We start from the raw sequence: 14202 nt of genomic DNA, 5'->3' as shown, positions 1-14202 counted from the left end.
AATGTAAGGAACTTCAGTGAAGGAGACTGCAAATAGCTTTAGTGTGCGATTGTGGGTCTATAAGGCTGTCTCTGAGCTGTACTCTCCCTTCAAGATAGGCATCATTTCTGATGAGAAGGGCTTCTGCTTATCCTGTGAGCCTTGGTATCGTTTTTCAATATGACAAGACAACTGGCAGAATGTCAATGGTGGGATAACAAATGCAGTCTTTACTACACAATGCCAGTGCTGCTCCCTCCACATGACAGTCCAGCTACCCCAGCACTGTGAACGAGATGAGATTGCTGTATTGTTACAACATCCTGTCATTGCTTTTGAACATTATTATTCCCACCATGCTGGCCAAATCCTGAGTTTAGACAGTGAAAATCTGAGCTTTCACATCAACACACGTACACTTGGTTGGAATCTACCCCTACTGCATCAGGATTTGAGATAACTGCTACAAGTCACAGGGTTTTCAACCCAAAATGAGGTTCCTCAGCACTTCTGTGAAGCGGTGGATGGGCTCTATTTCTTTGCAAGGTTAATTTGGATTGGTCCATGCTCTTTGACCTTGCTCACATGTTTTCTGGAATCAAGAATTTCACTCTTTTACCCTTCTTATACGCGAAAGTACTTACATAACTCCTCTTTTCTCGAAAGGTTCTGTGATCTACTGAATTATTCCAAAATCCCCAGCCCAAGGTACAGTCTGCATACCCAGAGACACTCCACATGCAAAGGTACACCGCTGAGCTCATCTCTAAATAATGAACTCGATTTTATTACCGACTAAGTGAATCGGTGCCGTCAGTTAAATTACTTTCCATCCCCACTTTACTAGTGTGATTCTTGGCCAGCTGAAATGGACCCCACAGGAGTAGCAAAGTTTTGATGGACACGGGCGGATGTAAAAGATGTATTTCTCTGTTAAAAAATTGATAAAACAGTTATACATTCAGTAAAACAGGAGATTTTTTCGATTAAGTGAGAAGTAGAATTCGGGAAGGTTTCGGCAATCAGCCGAGGATTAACCATTGCCCCAATAGTTTAGTCCCACGAACATGAAGCAGCACCACTCTGTGAGGACATGTGATGCAATGTCTCAGCCATTTCAACTACTGCTCCCTGTGTAATATCCCGGATCGAATGAGAGGGAATGAATTATTCTGCTTTCTACAAAACTATTTGCATACGGTGTCTGCGATTGTTGAATTGTGTGCAATCTGTGAACAATAGATACAAGACTTAATACATGTGCAACTGTGCTACTGAGTGTATGAATGCTTGTTATGAACCTGGTTGATAGACGGTGATCAATGGGATGATGGTTAATGAGGCAGTGGCGCACAATGCATGTGTGATGCAAACACGTAGAAATCTGTAGATCCTGGGAATTCAAGTAAGACACACAAAATACAGGCCAGGCAGCATCTGTAGAAAGAAGCATAGTCGATGTGTCGGGACGAGATCTTTCATCAGGACTAACTGAAATAACAGATACTGGGAGATTTGATAAAGAAGACAGGAGGGGGAGGGGATAAAGCTCAGAGCTGGAAAGCTAATTAGCAAAAGGGATACCAGGCTGTAGAAAGAGGAGGATCACGCGACGGGAGGCTGGGAAGAAAGAAAGGGGGTTGGAGCCCCGGAGGAAGACGGAGAGCAGGCAAGGAATATTGTTTAAGGGACAGAGAGAGAAAAGACAGAGTGAAAGAAATAAAAGTGGGAAGGGGAAAGAAATAAATGAATAAGCAAACAATTAAATGAATAAATAAATAGATAGGCAGATGAATGAATGAATTAATGAATGAATAAGTGTTGGGGTAAGAGGAGGAGGAGGGGCATTAACGAAAGTTAGAGAAGTCAATGTTCAGGCCATCAGATTGGAGGCTACGCTGACGGAATATGAGGAGTTGTTCCTCCAACCTGAATGTGGCATGATCTTGACAGTAGAGGATGCTCTGGATAGACAGATCAGAATGGGAATGGGACGTGGAATTAAAATGCATGACCACTGGGAGATACAGCTTCCTCTGGCAGACAGAGTATAGGTGTTCAGTGAAATGGTCTCCCAGTCCGAGTCGGTTCTCACCAATATCTAGAATGCCGCACTGGGAGCACCAAGCACATATTTCGGCCCCTCCCCCAATTTCTGCTTTGCGAGGAGTTCCCTACCTTCACGACTCCCTCGTCCATTCATACCCGCGATCGCTTCCCACCGATCTCCCTCCCGGCGCTTGTCCTTGTAAGCGGAACAATTGCTACACCTGCCTTTATACTTCCTCCATCACCACCATTCATGGCTCCAGAGAGTCCTTCCAGGTGAGGAAGTGAGTCTGTGAGTCAACTGCTGTGACATACTGCGTCCGGTGTTCCTGGTGCGGCCGCTTCATGTTCTCGTTCTGTTCATGTGCCTCGTCCTGTCCTTGTACCTCGCCCAGCCAAAGGCTACCTCGCGCAGCCCGGTGCTGGCGTTCCCCCGTCCTGTCCATGAGTCTCACGTGCAGTCCTGTAGCCACGCCACGACCTGTAGCCACGTTTTGTCCTCGCCTAGATTCGTGTTCCGTACTCGAGTCAAGACTTAGGTTTTGGGTCCTCGTCCGGCTCGGAGCCCTAGCCCAGGCTCCATGTTCCTTGTTTTACGTCCGTGTCCCTTGTCACTAGACCAAGTCCAAGCCCAGGCCCTGAATCCTAGTCTCGTCCAAGGCCTGTGTCAATGTACTGCGGAATTCACTCCTGTCTTCCCTTGTTTTCTTGACCAACTTAGTCCTGTTCCTAGTCCCTTAGTATCTGTGTCTTGCATTTGGGTCCGCACCAACGCCCCCCCCCCCTTGTGACAAGTGATTAAGTTTCGAAACAACTAATTAGAACTAATAACTCAAAGGTAATGATTTGTGTATCCATTAGAAACACGTTTATTAAAAGGGCAGAATGCAATTTTTGATACTGAGTGATATAAAAAATGAACATTGCCCCTTGAATGTGCCCATGTTGAATTTTATAATTAAGTCAAATGGCATTATTTGTGCCACTGGTTAATTGGGGAAACCGCTTATTTAGGACAACACTTAATTATAAATAAATAAATTGCAAAAACATTGGATTCCTTTGTTTATTTGGAAAACAATGCCACTTAATTGGGGCAGGAATCTGCTGCCAAATAGGTTCTAACTAGCGTCAGTCACATGCAAGTTATGTGGCCATTATGCACTACGCTGTACTTAAAACAACCGTTTTAAATAGCATCACGAGTGTGTTCGTATTCAAAGAGGAGTGAGTTTTGTCATTGATCAGGCAAATGATAAACAGTAAGACAATTCGGAACTGCTTTCCTCACTGCGGTTTCAAGCATTCAGGCTTGCGGATGCCAGAAACGTCTAAGGTGAAATGAAACAATTTCAATACTTCATCTAGTTAGGTACTATGATTAATTTAAAGGTATCAGCAATCATCTTGAATATTACAATTAAAATGGGGATTTGGAGGTTCAAATCATCGATAGCACTGTTTGAAAGCTGTCCACTATCTGCACTTGGTTTCTCTGATAATTTTATTTATTTACAATCAATCAAAAAAACATGTCAGTGAACACTTAATGAATTACAGCATAATAATTAGGAACTGAGACTGTTTTATATACTGCAGTGATTTTGGTTGTGTTCTAATGTATTCTGTATTTCCTTTAAACACGTACTTCGTTACTTATTTATAAGTAAGTTTGTATTTTTTTAAACTTTGTTAACGATTTCCAGGAAACCGGCTCACTGGGGCAACCATTTAATCAGGCCAAAATGTACAATTCTTCGTGTTCCCCAATTAACTGGAACGCACCATCTTTGAAATCTAGGCAGATTAATTTATGATTTCACACAGAAACATTATAATAGTCAGTACACTCGTCATTTAAACAGAAATACGAAATTCATTGGACAGAACTCAAGCGTCCTTTCACCATATTACAGATAATGTCGCTTTGAGCCATAACTTAGCGTGTTGAACATTTTACTTATATACATTTATGATAAGCATTGTGAAAGTCATCTATACCATGTATAAAATGTTCATGGAGAGGAGCTGGTTGTTGATTTTATCTTGCTGCTCCAATATTTTTATATTGGCAGAAGAGAAGATGCTTGAAGGTTTTCTTGAAGGTAGCATTGCATAGTGCATAGCAGGCTGGGTTGAGAGTACTGTTGATGTAACAGAGCCAGTATCCAATACTCCATACTGTGTTAGGGACGCAGACTGAACATAAAGTGTTAATGAGTACCATGACACTGTATGGCGTCCAGGTGATAATACATGCCAGCAGAATAGCCAAGATTGTCCTGGTCACCTTATTCTCCCGGGTTACAGCTCCCTTCTTTTTCTTAGCAGGGGTGTTTGTCATTTTAATGATCATGTGGGCTGCGGCGAGCTCTCTGTTTTTACCACTGTTGGTGCTGTTGTCTGACACCATTTCAAGTGTAGTAGCACTGTAGTCACTCTTTTTAACTTTCGTGACATCTTTTATGCCGAAGAGCTTGGAGTTGCGATTGCTAAAATGTCTTTGTGCACTGGAGACCTTTGTGCTCTCATCAATCGTTCCTTCCTCCTTCTGGATGGAAGGGACGACACTAAGGGAAGTCGTGTGATTGCAAACCCCCATTTCCTCTCCTTGGCCACAGTGATACGTAATTACTTTACCAGCTGCCTTGCCATTTTGTACTTCGACATTCTGCAATACATCAGGTGCACTTGACATGTTGTTATTATTCGGTTTCATTATTTTGCCTCGCTCTAGACTGGGAGAGATGGTGCCTTTGTTTGACTCTGCCTGTTCCTTATCCTTCTTGATCCGACTCTTGCTAGCACGGGATATGTGCACATACAGAATAGTCATGGTAATAACAGGTAGATAGAAGGCTGCTATTCCAGTGCCAAAAGTGACAACTGGATTTGAGAAGAACTGTATATGACACTCACCTACTTTAACTGTCCGTCCACCTACAATGAACTGCCAGAAGAGAATGGTAGGAGCCCAGAGGATAAATGACAGCACCCAAGCAGCTGCAATCATCATCCGTGCCATCTTGGTGGTTCTCTTCACAGGGTAGCTGAGAGGCTTTGTCACACAGAAATATCGGTCAAAGCTGATGATAAGCAGGTTCATGATAGATGCATAACCAGCAACGTAATCTAGAGCCAGCCATAAATCACACACCAATGGGCCCATGGGCCAGTAGCCAATGATGCTGTACATGGTGTAAAGGTTCATAGAGAACACACCAATGATTAAATCAGCACAGGCTAAACTGAAAATAAAATTGTTGTTAATTGTTTGTAACTGTCTGTTTACTTTAATAGAAAGCATAACCAGAATGTTTCCGATAATGGTCACCAGACTCAAAGATAATGCTACAATCAAAATGAAGATTAGTTCAACTGTTTTGTAAGCGCTCCCTCTTTCAATGTCTGTTAGGTTGCTGAGAGGTGAATTTGTCTGCGTTGAATTTGCCATCCTTTCCCTCTGAGTTAGCACTGAAGTGGTCTAAACGTAGAAAATAGGAGAATAATGAGAAATATTTGCAAACAAGCAATAAAGGTTTTCTAATTGAAGTCTCAGCAGCAAGAAGACCATATGTAGTAAAACAAAAAGTTAAAGATTATTACTGAGTAAAGATGTTGATGCCCGACATTGCAAACAAGTTTTCATCAGATTGGTCCACCTTTATGCACTTAAAATGATGGGGAAACTCTGAACCCTTGGTTCGCTTTAGTGCACGTGTTTTAAAATCAAAATTTATATGAACACGAGAAATCCCAGAAATTACGCAAGAAAAACAGATGCACAGGATCTGTGCAGGAGGAACAACCATCCAATCCAATAAACTTGCAGTCAGAAGTAGAAATGAAGAAATGTACCGCAATAGGAGAAGAATCTAAGATTGAGTTACGTCAGCTCAACCTCATGTGTTTCAAAACAGAATGCTAAGGGACCATGTGGTTTAACACTGATGATTTTCGCTAGTTATGAAACCCATGAGAACACTAAACAATGATGGTCTAATTTTCTTGAAACTAATAGCTTTGTTTCAAGCTATTAGTTTATATGACATGTACAAAAAGGATAGTTGACACCTGAAGCCAAGGGGCACCAATATCCTTGTGGGCAGGTTTGATGGAGTTGTGGGGGATGATTTAAACTAATTAGGCAGGGAGGATGTGACCTGGAATGATAGGTCTGAAGACGGGGCAGTTAGTATGCAAGTAGTTGGATTGTGTAGTGAGACTGTGAGGAAGGACAGGCAGATGATGGGACAAAGTTGTAGTCAGTGGGATGAGTTAAAGTCTAATGTGCTGACAAAATCGAAGAGCGTAAGGAATAAATGTCTGAAGGTGTCATATTTGGAAGCACACTGTACAGTTTATGGAATAAGGTAATGATTAGAGATTGCAGGTATGACATTGTGGGCATTACTGAATTGTGGCTGAAAGAGAATCATAGTTGGGAGATTAACGTTAAAAGATAGATTGTACGGAAAGTACAGGCAGGTAAGTAGAGGTGGTGCAATGGCTTATTTAGTAAAAAAAAATAAATCAAATCCTTAGAAATAGGAAACATTGGACTGGAAGATGGAGTATCCTTGGGAGTAGAGTTAAGAAACTGCAAGGGTAGAAAAGACCCTGATGTGAGTTATATCCAGGCCTTCGAACTGTGGCCTAGAGGTGAGGCACAGACAGGCATGTAAAAATGGTAATGTTGCAGTAGTCATGGGGTATTTCAATATGTAGGTAGATTGAGAAATTCATGTCGGTGCCGAACTCCAGGAGATGGAATTTGTGGAAAGTTTACAAGGTGGGTTTCTAGAACCGCTTGTGGTTGAGGCCACCAGGTGAAAGGCAATTTTGGATTGCGTGATGTGTTATGGACCAGATTGCATTAGGGAGTTTAAGGTAAAGGAACCCTTAGGAGACTGGTATCATAATATGATAAATTCACTCTGCAGTTTGGGATTGGAGAAAATAAAATCATATATATTGGTATTTCAGTGGAAAAAAAATAATACTGTAACAGAAGCATGAGAGTGGAGCTGGCAAAATTTAATTGGACGGGGACGGTACCAGGGATTACAGCAGAACAGCAATGGTTGGTGTATCTGAGAGCAATTCAGAAGGCGCAGTATAGATACATCCCGAATTATTCTAAAGGTAACAGTGGTTAACAACGGAAGTCAAATACAGCATAGAGGGAAAAGAAAGAACAGATAATACAGCAAAAATTGTGGGAAGTTGGAGGATTGGGAAGCTTTTAGAAACTAACAATCGGCAACTAAAAGTCATAAAGAGAGAAAGATGAAATATGAACATTAGTTAGCCAATAATATGATGATACCAAAACTATTTTTACAGAAATATAAAAAAGTGAAGGAGAGACGAGAGTGGATATCGGACCAATGGAAAATGATGCTGGAGTGATAGTAAAGGGGGAACAGAAATGGCAGACAAACTCAATACGTACTTTCTGTCTTTCTTCACTGTGTAGGACACTAGGAACATGCCAAAATCCAAAATTATAGGGGGCAGAATTGAGTTTTGTTGTTATTATTAAGGAGAAGGTGTTTTGAAGGTTGAAAGGTTGAATGTTAGATAAGTCACCTGGACCGGATGGACTACACTTTCGTGTTCTGAAAGAGGTAGCAGCGGAGGTTGTGGAGGTATTAGTCATGATCTTACACGAATCATTAGGTTACAGAATGGCTCTGGAATATTGGAAAAATGCAAATATCATTCTACACTTTAAGGGAGGGAGGCAAAGGAAAGATAATTATTAGCCAATCATCCTGACTTCAGTAGTTGGCGCTGCTGGAGTCATTATGAAGGCTGAGGTTTTGGTGTAGTTGGAGGCACCTGATAAAGCCGGCAAAGTCAGAGTGGTTTCCTTCAGGAGAAGTCATGCCTAACAAATCTGTTGGAATTTTTTGAGGAATGAAAAAGCAGGATAGTCAACAGAAAATCTGTGGATGTTGATTACCTACATTTTCACAAGGGCTTTGACAAGGTGCCGCACGAGTCTGCTTAGCAAATTAAGAGCCCATGGCATACTAAGATACTAGCATAGACAGAAGGTTGGCTAACTGGCAGAAGAGAAGGAGTGACAATAGGGGGTATTTTCCGGTTTGCTGCAGTCAATTGGTAGTGTTCCACAGGGATCTTTGTCGCAGCCGTTTCTTTTCACGTTATTCGTCAATGATATGGATGACCGAATTGATGGCTTTATGTCAAGTTTCAGTATTACACAAAGAGATTTGGAGGGGCAGGTGGCGTTCAGGAAAAAAGGTATCTGCAGAAGGTTTCGACAAACTGGGAGAATGGGCAGATGGAATGTAGTGCAGGGAAGTGTACCTAAGTCATGCACTTTGGTAGAAGGATTAAAGGCATATACTATTTTCTAAATGTACAGAATATTTAACAGTCAGACGTGCAAAGGAACTTGGGAGTCCCTGTTCAGGATTGCCTAATGGTTGACGTGAGGGCGGATTCAGTGATCGCTTTCATTTCAAGAGGACTAGAAAATAAGAGCAAGGATGTAATCCTAGGGCATTATAACCATTGGTCAGACCACACTTGGAGCATTGTGAGCAGATTTAGGTCCCTTATCTAAGAAAAGATGTGCTGGCATTGGAGAGGGTCTATAGAGATCCAGCGGAATTCAATGAGGAGAATTTGATGGCTCTTGGCCTGTATTCACTTGAGTTTAGAAAAATGAATGGGAATCTCATTGAAACCTATCAAAAATTGAACAGCCTTAATAGAGACGATTTGGAGAGGATGTTTCTTATTCTGAGGGAGATTAATTTTGAATTAGTTTCCGGTATGCCCATTTATGTGCAGCTTGAAACATTTCTTCTCAATTCTCGTTTGAACTCTGAATGATCTGAGATGTGTATGCAATTATTTTACATTAGCAAAATCACAAAATGCTGAATGAACTCAGCAGAGATTTGCCAGAACATTCTATGTGTTGCTTTGGATTTCCAGCAACTGCAGATGTTTTCGTGTTTTTCTACATCAGCAACGTGTTCATTTGTCCGGTGCTAACACGACGTGGATCTGTCTATTATATCTCTGTTCGTATCTGTGTTTCGTTTGTGTGTGTGTGTGTGTGCGTGCGTGTGTGTGTGTGTGTGTGTGTGTGTGTGTGTGTGTGTGTGTGCGTGTGTGTGTGTGTGTGTGTGTGTGTGTGTGTGTGTGTGTGTGTGTGTGTGTGTGTGTGTGTGTGTGTGTGTGTGTGTGTGTGTTTGCGTATCACCAGTAAGGTGTTGAAGCACTGAAGGCAGTTCAAAATGGGAAACCGCAGGGGTGTCGGTCAGGCGGTGTCGGTGCACTTCGCTTACAGATGTGCAATTAGTCAACAAATCCCTTAAATCTATAAATGAGACTGCACGGTAATGAGGTCAGTCTTTGTCATTGGAGCTCCCGCATTATTTCCTCCAGATGAATCACTGGTTAGATAACGCCCAAGAATTGTTGATGTAGTTGTCTTCTATTGGCCAAATTCTTACATCAGAAAGGATGGTTTTAAATTAAATTGTTTGTTCAGTTAACTGTAACTAAGAATGTTAGTCAGCGGTGCAACCATTCTCAGGAGACCGATACTTTGTATAAACCAGCGCCGGTTTGACGAAATCAGCTCAAAATATCTGCCCGAGCTGTGGATTTGGGAGTTACAGAATGCATACATTCTCTATGAAATGGATTATTCTCTCATCTGGCAGATAGTGAAAGTCTACAGTCCTTTTATTTCAGCCTTTGGAATTCCCGGTAGGCCGCAGTGTCTCCTGCCGTTGATGGGAATTGAAGTTTTATTATAATATTGTGATCGCTTCTGTCGCTGGTTTCCACTCTCACTTGTCCAGTCCCGGTGTTTTGCATTTCAGGAATGGAATGGAAATACCGGGAATGTGTATTCTGGCATCCGGATCGAAAACAAACTGCTGCAGGAATTTAACGAATCGGCCAACGTCTGTGGAATTGAACGAGTTGGACAGCGTTCTTCCAGCAGTTTGTGTTCAGTAATTTGATGCTCCGGTTTATGTGCGTTGGTCTGCAGCAGCTGCCCTGTATTTGGGAATACTGGGTTTTCACAGCCCGCTAATGCTAAACGAATTGATTGTGTGCAGTTGTACTTGAACGGATGTCCGAGTTAGCTGTAACAATAAAATGATCTTTTGGTAATAAGAATTTAGCAAATGCGAGGAGTTCTTTTTTTCTCAACTTGCTGTTCCCTCTCTCTCATGCAGCGAACTTGGTGGCGATTGTGATCTTGCTCCGGGGAAAGTGCGGTCTCTCCAAATGTGTCACTCGATACATGATGGGAATGGCAACGGCCGATCTCCTGGTTGTTATCTCGGATCCGCTGCTGGGGTGGACTGCATCGTTTTATTTTCCCCGATCATTCCTTTTCATCACTCCTGTGTGTAGTCTCGGTGGATGGCTGGTATTTGCGAGCACTACGACCTCCGTCTGGCTGACTGTCGCTTTCACCGTCGATCGATTTGTGGCTATTTGCTGTGAGAAGCTGAAAACAAAATATTGCACCGAGACAACGGCGGCCGTGGTTATCGGGACAGTGAGTGTGCTGACCTGCTTGGAGAGTGTCCCCTGGTACTTTATATACGAGCCTGTCGTACCAGTCGATAGTGTTCCCTGGTATTGTGCTCTTACATCGAGTTTCGGAAACTCTCCGGCATGGGCCGTATTTGAATTTTTTCACCGCATTTTCACCCCTTGTGCCCCATTATTTCTGATTTTGCTGTTCAATATACTAACTGTCAGGCGGATTCTAGCAGTCACTCGAGCCCGTAAGGGGCTCCGGGCACAAAAGAGTGGAGAGACTGACAGGGACTGGGAGATGGAGAACCGACGCAAATCCATCATTTTGCTCTTCACCATATCCTGTAGTTTCATATTGTTGTGGGGAACACAAGTGGTATTTTATGTCTATCAACTAATTTCAATGAGATATGTTTATTCTGTCCCGGACCCCTGTTACATCGCAGAAGAGATTTCCGCGATGCTGCAGGTTCTCCGTTCCTGCACCAACACTTGTATTTGCGGACTGACTCAGAGCAAATTCAGAGAGGAACTGAAGAATGCAGTGAAATACCCGTTGAATCGGATTTTTATGAAGAGATTTAGAAAACAAACAATGTGATGAACAGAAATACAAAGTAAACATGAGAAAATCTCTTAGATCCTCGGAGACCAAAAACACCACATACAAACTCAGAATCCCAATGAATAGTGTCGGCCGTTGTTTATTCTTATCCATAGAAATTTCATTTGCATAAATACTCCCTCTCTTATTAAAATGAAAGTTCAGGCGAGCCTTTTACCCCTGCTTTTCGATTTTGACAACACTGCCTCATCCCTGAGTATAACTTCGTCTGTGTTATACACTCATGCCCCGATCCTAACCCGTCTTCATGTACACACTATTTCTCTCCTCCTTTTCTACCTATAAGTTCTCATTCCCTCTGCCACCTTCTACTGTCTTCCAGCTAGAGCACTTTAACTGAGCTTTAGAACACAAAACACCGAACGGTAAGAATACAGATACTGCTACAGCCGCTGCCAGAGCGGATGATAAACGGCTTCACAACATCTTGCACGATTCTGTAAAGGCACTTACCTTTATGAAAGCTGTCAGCAATTGAGCGGTGATGGAATCGCCGGGAGGGAACGCAACAGAGAAACGAAGTGAGGGACAGCAGCCGAGTGAGAGTAAGAGAGAAACAGTCAGAACGAATTATATTAGGAAGTTGGTATGTCGATATTCTCATACGCGTGGATAACAAGGAAGAGGAGACTTTAGGTCAAAGAGCAGTAAGGCGGTTAAAACCTTCGGGGATTTAGTCAATGAGGCGACCGACACACATTCAGGCAAACATGCAGTAACAATTTGTCATCATGGTCAGCACACACACAGTGAGCTGGAGGATAGCGCCAATCTCTAAAACAATCTCCCTTTCCCTCTCTTCCACAGTCAATCTTCCGGGACCCCAACCACGGTCTCTCACTCCCAAAGTTCTCTGCCCCTTACACCCTCCCCTCTGGATCGCTCTCCACACAGACTCTCTTCGTTCCTACTCTCTCTTTCTCTCAGTTTTACTCCATTATCTCTCCCCCTGGTCTCCCTGTCTGCTCAAAATCTCTCTCCCTTTCCCTCTCTCTCTCCCCAGTCTCTCTCACTCTCGCCCGTCTCTCTCGTTGTGCTCAGAGTCTCTTCCCCCATTTCCACTCACCACAATCTCGCTCTCCCCGTCTCTCTCTCCCGTGTCTCTTCTCTTCCAGTTTCATTCCCCGTCTTCCTCACGTCTCTCTCCTGGATCCTCATTCTCCCGACCACTCTCTACAGCATCGCTCTCTCACCGTCCCTCTCAGCCCATTATCCCACTCTATTCCATTCTCTCCCCTTCGATCTCTCAATCTGCCATTCATGCTCCCTTAGTCTCTCTCCCTCCTACTCTCCTCGATATCTCTACCCGTCTCTCTCTCCCCTGTCTCTTTCTTCCAGTTTCATTCCCCGTCTTCCTCACGTCTCTCATTCTCATTGACCCTGCCGCGGTCTCCAGCATCTCTCTCTCCCCGTCCCTCTCAGCCCATTGTCCTACTCTTCTTCTATTCTCTCCAACTCGATCTCTCACCGTCTTCGCTTCATGCTTCCCTAGTGCCTCTCCCTCCTACACGTCTCGACTTTCTGTCCCGTCTCTCTCTCCCGCAGCCTCTCGCCGTCAGATTTGTATCGTCCCCAAAGTCTTCACGGGTACTGGTGAGCATTAAAAAAATTGCCGGGGATTCTTCATTGTTACCTTTTCGTAAATACTCTTCCTGTACCAGGATTTAGAAATGGCGAGGACAGGAAATTAAATTCCAGCTGCAGCCACTAAATTTCTTTCCAGTTCCATTTCCCACCCTTAATAAATGAACTGCTCTGATCTCAGAGGTTTTGTCACAACGATGTTTCCATGAGGCCGACATGATTCCTATGGAGTTATATATGCGTGTTTACTTTTCCGATGGCCCAATCAAATCGGGAGCGAGACAGGAGGCAATTCAGAGGCCTGTGAGTGCGTTTACGAACGGAACTTTCGAGAGCTTTCAGCTATTGTTCAACTGAACATTTGAATTGGGACTCAGAGAGGGGGATACTCCCGGGACCGTGAGGGTGATTAAGATTAAAGCTGCTCTCACGTTCTTGTGGGGTTTTTCTGCAGCACTGATCTCCCTCCCGGCACTTATCATTGTAAGCAAAACAAGTGCTACAGCTAGCCCTACCAATTAGGGCCCCAAACTGTCCTTTCAGATCAGGCGACACTCTGTACGGTGCTCCCGGTGTGACCTCCTGTAAAACGGCGAGACCAGTTCACCGAGCACCTATGATCTGTCCGCCGGATCCAGCGGGATCACCCAAATGAATTCTACTTCTCATTCCTAGTCCGATCTGTCGATCCATAGTCTCCTCAACTGCCGGGATTACGTCACACTTCGGCTGGAGGAACAACATCTTATATTCTGGGTTTGTAGCCTCCGAGCTGAGTGTCGATTTTTCAAACTCCCACTTCACCATTTTCCATGCCCTTGCCCCTCACTTATGTTATCTCCTTGACCGCCCATTCACTCCCTCTCGTGCTCCTCGTTCACCCATCTTTTTCTTTTATTTTTTCCATGGTCTTCTGTCCCTTTCACCAATCAAATCACAGCTCTTTGCTTCATCCGAGTTTCACCTATCGCCTGGCGTCTCTCTCTCCCTTCTCCGCACCAATCAAATCTACTCCTCAACTTTTCTTCTGCAGTCCTGCCGAAGGGTTTTGGCCCGAAACGTCAAGTAATTTTATTTTGTATAGATGTTGCCTGATTTGCTGACCTCTCCAGCATTTTGTGTGTGTGTTGCTCGGATTTCCAGCATCTACAGATATTTTCTAGCGAGAATGGAGCGGCTTCACCGAGAACAAGCTTTGTCGAGCAAGTATCTGATCAGTTTATTCTTCATTCGTCCTCTGATAGTGCGGATGGTCCCAGTGCAGATGTGTTTTCTTTTTATGAGGTATTGATATTCCGTGATTTTCTCCCGGATAGTGACATCTTCAGCAGGTGTACCGAGCGACATTTCCTTATGGAAATCATTAAGAAACTGGAATTGCAGCTCGATGATCGTCGGGTCATAAGGGACACTGA

At 43.5% G+C, this 14202-nt stretch overlaps 1 protein-coding gene across 1 annotated transcript; it reads right to left on the bottom strand.

Moving 5' to 3' along the window:
• Positions 1–4069: 4069 nt before the first annotated feature.
• LOC132390615 (muscarinic acetylcholine receptor M2-like) lies at positions 4070–5482 on the bottom strand. Its single transcript, XM_059963214.1, has one exon. The coding sequence runs from the start codon at positions 5480–5482 to the stop codon at positions 4070–4072; it is 1413 nt and encodes a 470-aa protein (XP_059819197.1).
• Positions 5483–14202: the final 8720 nt, after the last annotated feature.

The sequence above is a fragment of the Hypanus sabinus genome, unplaced genomic scaffold (assembly GCF_030144855.1).
Source record: "Hypanus sabinus isolate sHypSab1 unplaced genomic scaffold, sHypSab1.hap1 scaffold_99, whole genome shotgun sequence".
Classification (NCBI taxonomy): Eukaryota; Metazoa; Chordata; class Chondrichthyes; order Myliobatiformes; family Dasyatidae; genus Hypanus; species Hypanus sabinus.
This window is presented reverse-complemented; position numbering and strand designations above follow the sequence as displayed.